The sequence below is a fragment of the Garra rufa genome, chromosome 23, assembly GCF_049309525.1.
Source record: "Garra rufa chromosome 23, GarRuf1.0, whole genome shotgun sequence".
NCBI lineage: Eukaryota > Metazoa > Chordata > Actinopteri > Cypriniformes > Cyprinidae > Garra > Garra rufa.
The window spans coordinates 20,765,459-20,783,745 of record NC_133383.1 but is presented as its reverse complement, the minus strand read 5'-3'; the positions used below and the strand labels follow the sequence as shown (position 1 = coordinate 20,783,745).

Genomic DNA, 18,287 nt, shown 5'->3' with positions numbered 1-18,287 from the left:
GCAAGTCGCATTTGTAGTCCCATTTGAACTACAAAACCACTACCCATCGACCCAAACTTACATAGTGCTGTTCTGGCCGATAGAGGGTCGCAAAGCGAATACAAAAGTGCCGTTTCACCCTGTTATGAGTTGATGAACCACTGACACGAGTTCGGAAACATTATTGTAAGGTAAAAAAAAAAAACTCTTTAGTGTTGCAGGTATTATACAGAATAATAGTGTAAACATGTTGCATACAAAAACATGTGTGTTAAACTCCTCCATAAAGAATCTATTTAATTCAATTTACAGCACACAAGGAATCATTCAGGGGTTTTTCTCAGATTTACAATAGTGATTGAGCTCAGACAGATTGCAAAACTCACCAACCCATGATTGAACCTGCGATTGCTATTGCATTTCAGAAGTGTGCATGTACACACTCCGTCTTCGTGTGTGCATTCATTGATTTAAGTGTTTCTTTAATGCATAGGCCCTGTATGTGAATGTTTACCACTCTTAGGGGCCTTTAAGTGTGCTGCATAAATGTTTTTAAATAAGTTTTCTGTATGAGTGTGGGTGAATGTGAGTGTGTTTGAGAGATGAAAGCGAGAGCAAAGGTAAATTAGAAGGGCTTGTAGTATGATCATTTTCCCACAGGGCAGTTTCATCTGCTGAGGGAACCATTTAAATCTCTCACTTCACGCTGTGCTATACGGTTTAATTTGAAGTTTAAAAACTACTTGTTACAATATTTACTTTCATTATGATTTTTTTTTGGGGGGGGGGGGCACTGGCAGAATAGCTGTCCGCATATTGCATTTAACACACCAAATCCCTTTCATCTTTGCAAAATCTGCTATAATTGTACACTTGTTGTGTTCAGTCCAAGATTCATGATCTAATTTTACTGAATGTTATACATGTGATAAACCAAGGTGCAAATGCACAAAAAAGGAAAAGCACACACAAATCAACACATTCGATTATCATGAGTGTTTATTTGGTACAGAACAGTTTTATTTTTATGTTTAGGATAGCAAATTCAGTGTGTGTGTGTGTGTGTGTGTGTGTGTGTGTGTGTGTGTGTGTGTGTGTGTGTGTTTGTGTTAGCTGCTTTTGCTATCTTTGACAGGTTTTTCAAGTTGCTGTGTAAAGCAAGAGCGCTGCAAGGCAGGGTGAAGGGAACTCAAGCTTTCTCAGCACAGACAGGAAAATCAAACCTGAACTTGATTCTCAAAAGCTTCAAATCCAGTTCTGACCCAAGAAGTGACCCACACATTTTATTGTGCTGTTTTTCTTTGTGCTCTGCACTGTTTCACCACTTTTAATGCCAAGCTTTTTCCCCCCTGCCTCAACAAGTAGCGGTATAATGCGTCTAAATACAGTTGAAGTCAAAAGTTTACATACACCTTGCAGAATCTGCAAAATGGTAATTATTCAGATTGTAAAATGCATGTTAATTTTTATTTAGTACTGACCTGAAAAACATAGTTCACATAAAGGACATTTATATATAGTGCACAAGAGAAAACTATAGTTGAGTTTATAAAATGACCCCGTTCAAAAGTTTACACACACTTGATTTTAACACTGTGTTGTTACCTGAATGATCCACAGCTGTGTGTGTGTGTGTGTGTGTGTGTGTGTGTGTGTGTGTGTGTGTGTGTGTGTGTGTGTGTGTGTGTGTGTACCTGGTATTCATCACGTTGTGGGGACCCCACAAGGATAGGAATACCAGTAGATTTTGACCTTGTGGGGACATTTCTCAGGTCCCCATGAGGAAACAGGCTTATAAATCATGCACAATGAGTTTTTTTGAGGAAGTAAAAGTGTGCACAATCTCCTGTGAGGGCTAGGTTTAGGTGTAGGGTAGGTGTAGGACCATAGAAAATACGGTTTGTACAGTATGAAAACCATTACGCCTATGGAATGTCCCCATAAAACATGTAAACCCAACATGCGTGTGTGTGTGTGTGTGTGTGTGTGTGTGTGTGTGTGTGTGTGTGTGTGTGTGTGTTTTAAGTGATAGTTGTTTTTGAGTCCCTTATTTGTCCTGAACACTTAAACCGCCCGCTGTTCTTCAGAAAAGTCCTTCAGGTCTCACAGATTCTTTGGTTTTTCAGCATTTTTGTGTATTTGAACGCTTTCCAACAATGGCTGTGTGATTTTGAGATCCATTTTTCACACTAAGGACAACTGAGGGACTCATATGCAACTATTACAGAAGGTTCCAATGCTCGCTGATGCTTCAGAAGGAAAAACAATGCATTAAGAGCCAGGGGTGAAAACTTTTGAACAGAATGAGGATGTGTATATTTGCATTATTTAGTCTAAATATCTTTTTTTTTTTTTCATTTAGTACTGCCCTTCTGAAGCTACATAAGATACTTACATGTTTCCCAGAAGACAAAATAAGTTAAATTTAACCTGATCTTCAAATTTAAAAAGTTTTGACCCCTCAGGTGAAATAAAATAATATAGATTTTGTATGATCCCGTCTTATTTTAGTAAAATAATGAACATTTTGCAGATTCTGCAAGGTGTATGTAAACCTTTGACTTAGATATAGACTGTAGATATACTGTATACAACACTGTTCAGAACTTTGAGTCATTAAGATGCATTTTTTTTTGCTCAAAACTACATTAAAACAGTAATACTGTGAAATATTACAATTTAAAATAAATTTGTTTGTATTAAAATGTGCTGAATTTAGCTAAATTTTCAACAGCCATTACTCATTCAGAAATCATTCTAATATGCTGATTTAAAAAAATAATAATAATTAATTGTTATCAATGTTGAAAACAGTTGTGCTGCTTAATATTGTGTAAACTGTGATGCATTTGAATAGAAATTAATAGAATGTTCAAAGGAACAGCATTTATTTGAAATATAAATCTTTTGTACTATTATAAATGTCTTTACTGTGACTTTTGATTTATTTAATCTTTCTTTGTTGAGTAAAAGTATGAATATCCTATAGTATATTATCAGTATAAATACACTGGTTTTAAACTTAATGCAAATTATGTTGTTTTTTTATTTAATGCAAATTTATGTGGCCGTTTGATGCTGTCATTCTAATTAAGATTGGTTATTCATTTAACAACCCTATTTGTTTTTGTGCCTGAAAAATATGCCTCAGATTAAGTTATATAATTAGATATTAATGTAATTAAATATATATTGCACCCTTAGGTAAGTTTTAAATTAGTTAGCCTCTGCTGTATATGTTAGTAAAGAGCAGTGTTGGTAACTTGCTTGATTTTGAGTGAACTACATTAAATCTTGTTGCAAAGTTGCCTGAAATTCTCCATGACGTATTTATTTTCCTCACAAATATTTTTCTATATTCCAAAGCCAATTATATAACTCCCATTACATTTCTGCTACGGTTTTCAACCAGACTCCCTCCCTGTAACCCTTCTGGATAATGCATTCAGCAAATTGACAACAAGATCGCTCTCAACTTGGCCAAGTGTTTATGTTATCAGCCACCTCAGTCCACCATCTGCTGGGATGCTAGCCACACATCCCCCATAATTCCCTGTGCAGATGTGGCCATAAGGAGCAAGCTCATCCCATGTAATCCCTCTGCAGCCCATTCATACCAGAAAGAGGTTGCACAATCACCAATAGACTTGGCTTTCATCAGTTTGGTTCCTTTCTTTTATTTAGGTCAATGGTGAAGCATGATCTCACACAGTACTGTATGGAACGTCTTGCTATGGCGGGAGGATTAAATCGCACATTGTCAAATCAAGTGAAAACGAGCACAGATAACAATAATACATTCAAACCAGGTCACGTTAATGCTTTCCCCTTTTGACAGTAACCTTTATCTTAATCAGAATTCCTGCTGCGTTTTATTCACAGATCATTTGTTGGAGAAAATATACGGTTTCAGAGTCATGCACATTTTCTGGCAAAGTAATAACCCCAAAGTCATGAATGGCATTTAATGTTTGAAAGATAAGAGGTGAACACAGATTGAAACTGATGGCTAACTGTCCGCACGCTGTCACCGTTCCCTTTTATAAAAAGCTAAATTTCTCTTTGCGGAATCCACATGAAGTGCTTTTTTTTTAGTTTGTGCTTTATCTTGCTGTGCTGGAAGCTCTTCGCTCATTAAAGCTCTGTTGATGTTACATTTAAATTAGGATGCTCTCTGAATCTAATTTGGTTCGATATGACAAACTGATTTGGTATATCAGATTCTTACTGTCAATGCATTAACATTTGGCACCTTGAATAAATATATGGAATTTTTCATATTTCATGTGAAAGTTCAAGTGTAAGGCAGAAGTTCTGAATTGAAAATGACTAAAATATGTGATGAACACTGATTTATACAACATATACAACAGACCACCAAAATTGTACAAAATGTCTTCAATAAATAGTCATGGTTCAGAAACAGTCCATAAATAAATGGATTTAAAATGTACTTTTTCAATATAAATCATATTATATTATATTAATAATAATAGTGTTCTGAAATGGATCACAACATCAAAAATAAACAACCAAGGCTCAGTGGAAATATGTGACTGCAAAAACATACCCATAAATAATATAATTCACTGCCGTTTTCAGGTGAAATGAATACTTAGAGACACCAGCAAACAAAACACCATCAACTGTCTTTCCTTTTCACAAAAAATATGGTTATGGGGCAGATTATTGATGAATAAAGGCTTGTGTTTTTTTGTACAGTTTCTTTGGTAATACTATGTTATGACCTCAAAACACTTTTACCATAGTGCATGATTTGTAAACAAATATATTTTATTGTTTGCATCACATAATTAGCTCCTTCTGAATGGCTTTTCTGACATGGTAAACTTGCTCGGTAGCCCACCTGATACAGCACTGCATTTGCGATGTGGGGCACTCTGATATGAATCCAGTAAAAAACAAGTTGCAAAACTCCACAAAAAAGCTCAAATCCTTGTGGAACCTTGAAGCTAAAATGGCTTGGTTGCTTCAACAAATGTGTTTTTCTCACACATTTGCTTTTCTTAAAGGGATAGTTCACCCAAAAAAGAAAATAAAAATCATAAGACCTTTGTCAACACAAATCAAAACACAAATTAAGATATTTTTAATTAAATCCAAGAATGTTGTGAATGTGCGTCAAAGAACAACACAGAAGAGAAGAAATGGTTGAATAAAGCCGTTATTTTTGTTGTCTTTGCGCACAAAATGTATTCTTGTGGCTTCATAACATTATGGCTGAACCACTGTTGTCACATGAACAATTTTAACAATGTCCTTACTACCTTTCTGGGTCTTGAACGTGTCAGTTGCTGTTTATGCAGGGTTAGAAAGCTCTCAGATTTCATCAAAAATATCTTGATTTGTGTTCTGAAGATGAATGAAGGTCCTACAGGTTTGGAACGACATGAGGAGGACTAATGACAGAATTTTCATTTTTGGGTGAACTGTCACTTTAACACTATAGGGGTGGTTTAGTGTAGGTGTTATGTTAATTTCATACGCATTTTTGCACCACTTACCTGACATTTAATTTCTGAACTGCAGCGTTACAAAGAATGTAATCAAGCATTAGCACATTCATGTTCAACTGTTTCAGAAAATGAAAATGAAACGCCAGACACTGGCAATTTTGCTTTGAAACTGCTATGAAACACTCTACAAGCAATGCGATATCATTTTGCAGCTATTTTGTACCCACAGGAATGTTATGAAAAAAAAATGAAATGGCTTATAGCACAGTTGTAGACGTGTCACCTGAAAAGTTTAGTGAAAAAAGTACCCGAAGCAACACATCTCAGGTTTTGGAGAAATTTAAGCAGTCGCATATATCCAAAGAGCCTAGGTTAAAAATAAAACAAGCACCCTGAGTTGTGCATAATGGTTTTGTAGCACTAAAAAAGTCAAGTGTTCACAGTTCAAAGCATATAAAAAAATTTGCTTCATGCATCCATGATGTTTCCCTCTGAACAGTGATTGGCTAAAAACAAAAGTCACTCATTGTTATTAATGGCCGGTGAGGGTTTGCTCCTCATCCCATCCGTGGCGGCCCTGGAGGTCTCAGTCACAAACCTCCGAGGAATCCACACCGATGTCATGATCCGCACGTACTCCTTTCGGAAGTTCCGATTGAGGAGTCCATAAATGATGGCGTTGAGGCAACTGTTGAAATAGGCCATAAAGTAGCTGACCACAAAGAGCCACTCTGGAATACGTGGAGCCATGGCCTCTGGGTCAATGGCAACCACAAGACCGATTAGATTGAGTGGAGCCCAGCAGATTGCAAATAAAACAAACACCACAAACATGGTGACAAAGTTGCGCAGGTCGCTGGGTCTCACCCTTGAGCGTTCTTCGCTCTTAACCTTCCGCCTCACCTGTATCACCAAAACCCAAATCCTCAGGTAGCAGAAGGTCACCACCGCGATGGGTACTAGGAAGTGGACTACCACAACCACCACAGTGTAGGAGCTGCTGGCAGTCTGCGTGAAGGTGCAGGAGTAAACACGGGGGTCGTAACTCAGCGAACCCACAAAGAAGTTGGGAAGAATGGCCAGCACAGTGAGCGCCCAGATCAGGGCCACTAACAGCAGTGTGTTACGGAAGCTGTAGAGACGTCCGTAGGCAAAACTGTGACAGATGTAGCAGTAACGGTTGATGGCGATGCCAGTGATGTTGAAAACTGAGCCGATCACGCTCAGGCCCATTAGGAATCCGCTGACTTTACACTGGGTTTCCCCCAGAGACCAGCCGTCATGGAAGATTGCGTACAAGACCAGCGGGTAGGGATAGAAAGCCACCACCAGGTCAGCGAAGGCCAAACTGACAACAAACACGTTGCCTGTGAGAAACAGAGCGAGAGAAAGAGGGCTTGTTAATAAACTCATTTCTACTAGCACTGTTTGTTGTGCCTACTGTGGCCAAATCGAAAAATGTATTACCTAGGTCTTCAACCCTGCTCCTTAGTGCCCCACTGTTCTGCAAAGTTTATTTCCAAACAGCTTCAGATCACCTGACCTGTGATTTTTCAAGTGATCCTGAAGAGCTTGATTAGCTGGTTCAGATGGGTTTGATTAGAGTTGAAGCTCTCTCTCTCTGCAGGACAGTGGGTCCCCAGAAGCAGGGTTGAAGACCTTATGTGAATAAAATGAGTTAAAAAGTTTTTTTGTTTTTTTTTACTTTTACACCCCTATGTCATCCAAGATGTTTAAGGCCCAATCCCATTTCTATTTTCTACCCCTTCGCCTACCCCTCGCCCCTTCCCCTTGTTCCTTGAAACGAAGTGGAAAGGGGAAGGGTTAAAATATTTCCCCTAAGAAATGGGACTACAACACAACACTGTTATACGTCATCATACGTTGTCGCTAGTTCCTGTTGTTACGTCAGAGGACATGCGCCGATGTTTATCACACATTCCAGGATGTCAAATGTCAAATGTTGTCATGTTGCATTAAGTACGAATAGTGTAAGCACCGTTTATTTACATGTACACATATGGCCGTAAGCAAAACAAACAATGCTTTATCACATGCACGGCAAATTGCAAATTGCCGTGCCACTGGACATTCATATTTGTTTCTAACATGCAGTCAAGTGTATATGACATAAAAATATATTTTGTAATATCGTGCAATCAGTGCTATCCGCTAGCAAACTTTAGCTTTTTTTTTTTTGCAAACGTTTCTTCACAGAACATCACCATAAACACAAACACAAGATTGAAGTTAATATACATATAATGAAAAATTGTCATAAAAATCCTTATTAATGGCAAAAATTACTTATATTTATGCGCCAAACGAAGGGGTAGGGCAAAGTGTAGGGGTAAGGGGTAGAATTGGGATTGAGCCTAAGTCTTTCTTGCTTCAGTTAGAAACTCAGGTTACTGAGAAAAACATTCCATGATTTTTCTCCATAGTGGACTTGATGGGGATCAATGCGTTGAAGGTCCAAATTGCAGTTTCAATGCAGATTCAAATGGCTCTACATGATTGATATACCTTTTAACCACAAACGTGATCTTGGACCACAAAATCAGTCATAAGGGTCCCTTTTTTATTAGTGTCCATTTAATACATCTGAAAGCTGAATAAATAAGCTTTCAATTGATGTATGGCTAGTTAGGACAGGACAATATTTGGCCAAGATACAACTATTTAAAAATCTGAAATCTGGGGATGCAAAAAAATCTAAAAAAAATGAGAAAATTGCCTTTAAAGTTGTCCAAATTAAGTTCTTAGCAATGCATATTACTAATCAAAAATTAGGTTTTGATATATTTACAGTAGCAAATTTACAAAATATCTTCATAGAACATGATCTTTCACTTCCAGAACAAAAATTTACAGATAATGTATTCACCTCCTTGTCATCCAAGATGTTCATACTTTATCTTTGTTTCTTCAGTCGTAAAGAAATTATGTTTTCTGAGGAAAACATTCAGGATTTTCTTTTTCCATATAGCCCTTTTTCCTGAGTAAACGAATTTTAACGTCAGATTGAATGCTTTTCTGTTCCGGTCTCCATAGGAACCCATTCAAATAGCGTCCATCTGTTTTTAATGTAGCCAATGTTGGCAACTTCTTGTCATTTACACACTCATTAAACTTTGAGGAGTAAGGCACTGACAAATGATGGTCATCGCGACATTCTTCAGGTTAAGATTCAGGTGTGACTTCCGCGTTCAGGAAAAAGGTCTATAGTGGACTTCAATGGTGCCCCGAGTTTGAACTTCCAAAATGCAGTTGTAAATGATCCCAGCTAAGGAAGAAGGGTCTTCAAATGCTTCAAACCTCAAATGCTTGTCTTGTCTTGCTCTGCCTGAACTCTTCTGGTTCAAGATAGTTAGGGTATGTCGAAAAGCTCCGATCTCATTTTCTCCCTCAACTTCAAAATTGTCCTACACGCTGTTTTTTTTTAACCTTTTTTAAGATTTTTAAGACTTTTTTAAGGGTGTTTGACTTTGCAAACACTGGGTTCGTACTTCTTAAGCGATGTAGGATGATTTTGAAATGATTTTTGAAGTTGAGGAAGAAAATAAGATGTGAGTTTTAGAGATGCGACATACTCTAACTGTCTTGAACCAGAAAAACAGTTTATGCAGATAGGACCCTTCTTCCTTGGCTGGGGTTGTTTATAACTGCATTTGGGATCCTTTGAAGCTGCATTTAAACTGCATTTTGGAAGTTCAAACTTGGGGCACCACAGAAGTCCACTATACGGAGAAAAATCCTCAGAAAACATAATTTCTTTACGACTGGAGAAAGAAAGACATGAACATCTTGGATGACAAGGGGGTGAGTACATTATCTGTGAATTTTTGTTCTGGAAGTGGATTTTTTCTTTAATATCCTAATGAGTTTTGGCATAAAAGAAAAATGTATAATTTTGACCCATACAACATATTTTTGGCTATTGTGTCAAATATACCCATGCTACTCTAGACTGGTTTTGTGGTCCAGGGTCTTGTACTAGCTCGAGTTCATGCAATAGTCATGTTGGAAAGGTCACGGTGACATAAGCATAAGTTTTTCGCCCAACCCTACCTTTTTGAACCGAAATACAAAGGCGAAGAACTAACCACGTGTGACCTTTCCAACATGATTACTTAAGGTGTGAAGTCATAGACGTGTATCGCAGACCTAGTGCAAGACAAACATTTGTGGTTAAAAAGTATATACTTTTTTTTTTGAAAATAATTGATTGTTTCACTAGATAAGACTCTTATTCCTCAGCTGGGATCATTTAGAGCCCTTTGAAACGGCATTAAAACCTTCAACCTGTTTTCCTCCAAAACCTTAATTTCTTATCGACTGAGGAAAGAAAGACATGAACATCTTGGATGACATAGGGGCGATTTAGGAGTGAACTAATTCTTTAAAGGTTTCAAAATCATTAAAAAACTTTTTTAACGGTAGTTTACGCTGACCTTACCCTTCTTTTTAGTTCACATGTTAACCTTTTCTGTTGTCACGAAAATTATGTCAACTGTGTTTATGATTGCTGTAAGTACATTTATGTCAATATACATTAAAAAGCACCTTTTTGCAGTATACCTGTCACTTTCAGTGCCCCGCTTCCTGCCTTTGCCCCTCCAAGCCTGTTTTATGCCTTTTAAATTGCATATTGGGCTAAACTCGTGTGAACGACAAGCTGAGAACAAGACAGCAAATAAGAGAGGAAACAAGAATCAAGAATGACAATGCTACAGAGTGAAATGAAAAGACAAAGAATGAATCACATCAACTTCAAAAGCAGGATCCACAGGGAGCCTGAAGCCTTTGATTACACTGTGACAGCAGAAAACACATCGCTCCGTAAAACAATGCGCTCTTTTCTAGCCTCTGCCCTCTCAGATTAATCTCATGCATGGTCTGCTGCGTTAAAAGTTCTGTTATGTCGCCAAACCATTTACTCACTTTCTCATGTTAAACAGTCACCGTTTACAGCCGACATAGAAACAGTTGACTAAGTCATCGAATCAGTAAAAATAGTCCTTCATTCCGTGTTACTGATGGCAAATTTTTGAATTGTTTTCCCAGGTAGAATGATGAAAGTGGAAAGAAGTGGAAAGTTGAATCTCACAACAACAACAACAACAACAAAAACATGTCCACCCAGAAATTAGCAAATGTAAGTTTAAATGCTTTTATCTTGTAAATGTGAATTTCGTCATTGTTTTGAAACATACTAGCTTATAGATAACCTTAGGGCTAACATTCATACTAAAAGCCAAAAATAGGGTTTGATTTAAATTTAATAGGGACTTTACTCCCATCTTATTTTCTCCCTCAACTTCAAAAATCATTTCAAAATCATCCTACATCACTGCAGAAGTACCGACCCAGTGTTTGCAAAGTGAACATCCAAAGAAGATCAAACACTCTTAAAAAATAAGGTAAACCAGCAATGTAGAAAGAAAATGAGATTGTAGTTTTTTGACATACCCTAACTGTCTTGAACTGGAAAAAAGCAAGCGCAAGACAAGACGAGCGTTTGAGGTTAAAAAGTATATAAATTTTAATATAAATTGCAACTGCATTTGGGTTCGTTTGAAGCTGCATTTAAACTACATTTTGGAAGTTCAAACTCAGGGCACCATAGAAGTCCACTATATGAAGAGAAATCCTGAAATGTTTTGCTTAAGAAACTTAATTTCTTTACGACTGAAGAAAAAAAGATCTCGGATGACAAGGGGGCTGAGTACATTATCTGTAAATTTTTGTTCTGAAAGTGAACTTCTCCTTTATTAAAAATGAATACTTATGGTGCTAAAACTGAGATTAATTTTCTCTATGCACAATATTTTTTATTTTTATTTTATTTTTGAAGTGAAATGTCATCTTGACATATTCTTGCCAAGTTTTATGTGACTCACCTCAAGAAAAATAAATGATTGCGTCAAATTCACAAGTGGTGAACAGCTTTACTGAGGCACACATTTTTCCCTCATCGCTTACAGCTTTTTAGACATCCAGACCATTTTAACATTCACCCAGTGTCTTCCCCCTCCCAGCCCTAAGACTCTGGATGAAACGTGAGAGCAATAAATGTAAGAAGCCCCATTAATCAGATTTTCCTGTTGAAGGTGAAGCACATTTGACTTGGATTTTGGCAGATATCACCAACAGCAATGCATATACAAATCAAAAATGCTTGCTTTTAAAAAAAAAAAAATAGAAGAGGGGAAAGCTATTTTTTCCCCATCCTTTCAGCAAATGCCAAAAAGTATTCCCGGCACCTCCTCAGCATGACATTAGAGAGATCATAACCCAATATTCTCTGCTGTTCATCACGGTGGCCTTTAAAAATGATCCAAAAACCTAAAAACTGTTTCAGCCTGTCATGTTGAAACCACATTGACTTTACTCTTTTCAGCTATTCCCATTTCTTAGCTTTATTCAGAGGATAAAGCTAGAGTCTAAGAAATGATAAACACAATTACCCTGACCTACCTGAGCCCAACCTTTCTTCTCTGAGCTTTCTTCTCCTTTCTTTACAATTTTATCCCTAGCCACTATAATTCAACCAGAGATGAAGCACATTCAAGGTCACAATGCTGCTCTGTAGACGAGTGTATCGTGAAATACCTGCCAGCTGTCAGCTGCTACAAATGGCATTTTTGTGTTCACATGTGAAGAAACCAACTTGGGTGTAACATGCATTTTTTTTAAATCTCTAAAGCCAGTTAAGGTGTGAACTTCACTATATAATCCTTGTACAAAAGCTTATTATTTTAAGTAATGCCTTTGGTCATAATAAAAGCTCCTGTTTGAATTCAATATTTATTTATTTATCTTTATATAATGCTCTTTGCATATTTAAAGCATTATCAAAGAGATAATTATGCAGAATATTGATGTGGTTTCAGACAAAGTTAAATACATAAATGCTGCCCACTGAGCAAGAACAATAATTACAGATCTACAATAAAATGAAAGATAATATATTAATATGTATACAGCATTTTTTGCTCGCTCTGTCTTAAATATCAAAATATGACAGCTACAAAAGCTGACAATGAGAACCTAATGAGTAATGAGTCTGTGTTTGATTAATGGTGTGCTGTGTGTATGTGTGTGACAAAGCGAGACACACAGCAATCTTGTCTGATGTGAATACGTGCACGTGATGTGAATAAAGTCTAGGTGAAGAATAGAAAGAAATCTAAATTGCCATTCAGCTGTGCTTATACACCTTACCACTTTTAAGACCATGCACCAGGGTTCCACCAGGGATAGCTCTTGAAAGCTTTTAGATCTGAGCTATCTAGAAAAATGGATGGAAACCTGCTGAAATTTCCTGATAACTCCAGGTTTTCCAGGACTATAGGAAAGGTGATACTTATATTTAAAGAACAGTTCACCCAAAATTTTAATTTACTCACCCTCAGGCCATCCAAAATGTATGTTAAACGGTCGCTTCTAACCAAAATACCATTCCGTTTTCTGTAATAACCCCTTTATTATTCTGTAATAAGTCCAACCCCTATTGTGCATTTTTCTCTCCTAATTCAGGCAATACATCTTTTTTTAATTATAGAAAGCAATTAGAGAAAGCTATATTATGTTAAAAAGTTGGATTTGATCATTACAAAAATGCAGCTACTCGTTTTACAAGACATTAACTGATGGACTGCACAATTGTGTGGATTATTTGTGGATTATTGTAATGTTTTTATCTGTTTGGACTCTCATTCTGATGGCACCCATTCACTTGTGAGCAAGTGATGTAATGCTTAATTTCTCCAAATCTGTTTTGAGACATATAGGGATATGAAGAGAAAGAGTGAGAAAAGAAAGGCAAATAAGGACAAGAAGATGAAGGGAAGTTTTTTCCCTTTTAAAATAGTTACAGTGTAATGTAAAACCTGACAGGAAGCAAGGGAAAAGTTCTGGAGGGAGAACAGAAGACATGACTTCTTATTCCATGTCTAAGGCTCATTATAAAAGCACTTGAACAGGGTCAGACAGGGTTATGAAACCCTCAGAGTACAGTTTAAAATGATATGTGCATGCCATGCTCACCTGTCAAAGACTTTAAGTGCAAAAAAGAAGAGCTACAGCTGTAAGAGACACAGACACTTCTGCTTCAACATGCCTACAAGACAGGTGGCCTTTTGGCTTTTCCTTACGGATCTGGACAACCTTTGCGATTTTGTGAAGTCATGCCAAACACGATAATACATCTTGACTGTGCATTTTCTAAGGACTTCTGGGGAAATCCTTTATTGTGTCTAGGCAGTGCATCTAGCAAGCATCTCTTGGGAATAAATGACCACACAGATTAACAGAATAAAAGTGAATGAGAGTCAGTATGGTGCACTAGTGGGTCCTCTCATATAAATGGCTATTTGACCTTTTCTCTACAAGAAATTAAATCAATACTGTGATTAATTCACTGTAAGTCTTTAGACTTTAAGTGTTTCATTGTGCTGTCCATGGTGCTGAAGCCAAACACACTAAGGGCCAGTTTTACTAACAGTTCGTGTCTTTTGGTATTAAAATAGTATTGTCAGGATTTACTAAAGACGGAGTGACAAATTAGTACTGAAATGGCGTGGATACCTTTATTTTTGTGCCTGACCTTATTGAATATGCATTTTTAGGTTTTTTTCCTTTCAGATGCAAAATTTATAAGAGGAGAGTATCACAATGAATCACGCAATGTGATTTACTAACATTGGCGCTCGTCAAATTACTGGTATTTGCACCATTATTTAACGCTAAAAAAAACAATGTCTTAAAGCAGGCAGTAATTTGTGCCTGGTCAATATAAAAAATGATCTGGCTGTGTCTGTGTTCTTTAATGTGTACGTTGTCAGTAAATCACACACAGAATTTTTCCCTCTAATCGATGCTTTTATGGAATTGCACTCTAACGCTAATTTGCTCTGTTTAGTAAATCTGGCCCCAAGTGTTCAATTGCGCTGGTGCTGAAGCTAAACAACCTAAGGGCCAGTTTTATTAAATGGTAGAGTGCAATTCCATAAAAGTGCAGATGTGAGGGGAAAATTCTGTGTGATTTACTGACAATGCGCACATTAAAGAACACAGACGCAGCAAGATCATTTCCATAATGCCCCGCACAATCTACCAAGAGCAGTGTAAATTACCACCTGCTTTAAGACATGCTTTTTTGATCATTAAATAATAGCGAAAATACCAGCAATTCGATGAATGCACATGTTAGTAAATCACATTGTGGGATTCATTTGTCTGAAACAGAAACTCCAACAAATACATATTCAATAATGTCAGGCGCAAAAATAACTGTGTCCACGCCTATTCAGTACTAATTCTTCACTGAAATTAAAAAGTATATAAATTGTAAATGTTTTTAGAAAATAACCAATCCTTTTGCTAGATCATTTAGAGCCCTTTGTAGCTGCATTTAAACTGCATTTTGGAAATTCAAATTGGGGGCACCATAGAAGTCCATTATATGGAGAGAATTCCTGAAATGTTTTCCTCAAAAAACATAATTTCTTTACGACTGAAGAAAGAATAGTAAATCCTGATGGTATTATTTTAACGCCAAAGGATGGTTTGCGCTGGCGCGAGCTATTAGTAAATCTTGCCTTTAGTCTTTAGACTGTGGCTCATTGCGCTGTCCATGGTGCTGAAGCCAAACACACTAAGTATATACTACTACTTTTCAGCATCATTACTCCAGTCTTCGGTGTCACATGATCCTTCAGAAATCATTTAAATATGCTGATTTGGTGATCAAAAAACAATATTATTATTGATAACTTTGCAATCAGTTTTGTTTCTTAATACTTTTCAAACATATATATTTTTTCAAGATTCTTTGATTAATAAAAGAGCAGCATTTATTGAAATAGAACTCTTTTGTAACAATATAAAAGTTTTGCTTTCACGTTTGATGAATTTAATGCATCCTCGCTGATTAAAAATGTTAATTTCTTTTATATATGTATATTCCAGATGTTATAACAGAAAGTAAGCTAATTGGAAAGAGAAAGAGGTGAGCAGGATTGACATGTGGTCTGACTTGTTTCAAGTTCCTCTCATTAAACCCAAAAAGAAAAGTCTAACTTTGAGTGATTTTGCCCAAAATAAAACTTCTAGGTTTTTCAGTGAGTGAAAGGTGATCCATGTGTAATTAGAGGAAATTGAACTTCTGATAGAAGCTCTTGTTCTTGCTGAGTGTGGCTTATGGTTCACTTCGAGCTCAATTCCACTTAAGTTCAAAAAGTGTAATTACTAATGGAGCAGGATGACCTTGAGGAACTTCACATGCAGCCTAATTTATGTGCTCATTAGCACAGCATCTGCGCTGTTACTCATAATTGATAAAAGCTGATACCACATGGAGACCCTTCTACTGCATATGATTAAGGATCAGAAGGGAAAAAAAGAAAATGTTAGAGAAAATGAATTCTTGGCGCTAACACAATATTATTGGTTTCTTACTATATACATTCATCATTTTTGCTGAAATGAAAGAAATAAAGACAGGATGAGTTAAATGCAGATTTTCATTTAGATGTTAGTTGGTGAGCTCTAGAAAATTTTTAGATTGGTTCAGTCCAGTGCTGTATGCAACAAGAATGATCTTTATTACTTACAGGTTATGTAATGAGACGTGTAGAACGAGACGAAAGACGATATTCAAACAAACAATATGTTTAATATAAATCTTCACGAGGAACAAGGCAGGAACACTGAGAGCTTTCACACACATCTAACAACGTTAAGGATCGACAATACACTGAACTCAAAGACAGACTTATAAAGGGTAACTCATAATTAAACACAGGTGACGGTGATTACACAAACGAGGACTAAACCAAATGATCACAAAATGACAGGGGGAGACAATGGGAAAAACCAAAGATCAAAAACAGACGTGAAATGTGACATTACGCCCCCCTCCGAATAGGTGCGTCCTCGCGCCGTAGAAAGAACAAACAAAAACAGATGAGAGGGGCACCAAAACGAGTCACTGGAGGAGGCTTTGGCGGAGGACGCAACCCCTGGAGGGGGACCAAAACAAAAGTCCAAATGGCAAAAACGACAGTCCAAGGGGGCGACGACGGTGGGAGGAGCCAGGGAGGAGACAGGAGGGGCCTGAAGCAGGAGAAACTGAGCAGTACCCAGATTGCAGCTATGATGACGGCCCACGGTGGAGCCGACGGAGGGAGGAGCCATGGTGGAGGAAGGACCGCCGACTCCAGGGGGCCGACCGACAGAGGCGGAGCAGCTGGCGAAGGAACCCGAGGCGGAGATGGAGAGCCGAAGATCCAGGGCGACACCGTGGATCCGGAGGGCCAAGGCAGAACAGGAGGCTCTAGCGGCGGAGGCGGAGTTCCGGAGGTCCGCAGCGGAGCCGGAGCGACGGAGGATGGAGGCTGTGCCAAAGGGAGGGAGGAGTCCGAAGGAGCCGGTGGGACGGCGCCACGAGGCACAGCTGGAGGAGCAGAGTCCTTAGGTGACGGAGGGACAAAGACTGACCAGGGCGGAGCCGGAGAGACGATGGAGCCCGGTGGAGCTGGTGGGCCGACGGGCGACGGTGGAGCTGAGGGCGTTGAGAGCCGAGGTGGAGCCGCAGGGTCGGAGGGCCGAGGTGGAGGTCTTGGATCTGAGGCTGGAGGTGGAGCTGAGGGATCCTCCAGCCATAACACAGATGTTAACTGGCAGCCCTGCGGCGAGCCCACTGCATTGATGGTAGGCTGAGGGTGAGCAGAGGGGCTGTCAGTGGACAGCGGTGGCCAGGCAGACGGAGACATGAGTAGCATGGGGGGGTGGGAATTTGAGACAGACAGGTTGGACATGACAGGCAGGTATTTCAACATTGAAGTCTATTAAGTCATAAGAGTTATCTTCCAAGCAGTCCGAAAAGAAATCTATTAAATCCCCAGAGTCCGGTTCAATCTCACCCCCAGCGGTGTTGCAGTGGGCAGGGCTCTCCATTTCCCTCACTTGCTCCACGTCGCAATCCACCGTCGCAGATGTAGAAACCGGCTCACGCACCTGATCAGCCGGAGAGGACTCTGAATCTGTCGCTCGCAGCTCAGGCTCCGCCTCCGCGGTGCGCTCGGGTTCAAACTCCGCTTGTCGGGGTGATGGTTGGCTGCTCTCTGGGTCTTGAGTGGGGCTGACATCCTCCTCGACGATGCCGATAGTCCAGGATGATCCACAGGACGCCAGCACCCACTCTATGTAATCGGCAATGTCCTCTCGAGGACCCTCCCCGGACAGCCGCGCTTTGGTGGTGATGTTTAGTCCATTGCGAAAGAACGTGCACAGGCAGCTGTCCGGGTAGTGCGTGAGTGGTATGAGTTGCACAAAGTCTCTGGTGTGGTCCTCGAGAGAACGGTTCCCCTGCTCAAGGAGGATGATGAAAACAGCAGGGTTATCGATAAAGAAAAAACAAAACAAACACTGAGAAAAACGAAAAAAACAAAACGCAGGTGAAAATGCCGTGAACTGTTTCGGTCGGTCCTTCTGTAATGTAATCTGTATCGACGAAAGACGATATTCAAACAAACAATATATTTAATATAAATCTTCAAGAGGAACAAGGCAGGAACAGGCAGGAACACTGAGAGCTTTCACACACATTTAACAACGTTAAGGACCGACAATACACTGAACACAAAGACAGACTTATAAAGGGTAACTCATAATTAAACACAGGTGACGGTGATTACACAAACGAGGACTAAACCAAATGATCACAAAATGACAGGGGGAGACAATGGCAAAAACCAAAGATCAAAAACAGACGTGAAATGTGACAGGTTACTTCCTGATTTAAGAGAGACTAAGGTTTTTATC

The 18,287-nt window shown here is 38.7% G+C and overlaps 1 protein-coding gene across 1 annotated transcript in view; it reads right to left on the bottom strand.

Moving 5' to 3' along the window:
• Positions 1-3,004: 3,004 nt before the first annotated feature.
• The window catches only part of mtnr1bb (melatonin receptor 1Bb), a 40,514-nt gene continuing 25,231 nt past the window's right edge, over positions 3,005-18,287 (bottom strand). Inside the window, exon 3 of the mRNA XM_073829807.1 lies at positions 3,005-6,823. Coding sequence (XP_073685908.1) covers positions 5,976-6,823 — 848 coding nt within the window. The 3' untranslated portion in view covers positions 3,005-5,975. The remainder of the gene's footprint in view (positions 6,824-18,287) is intronic.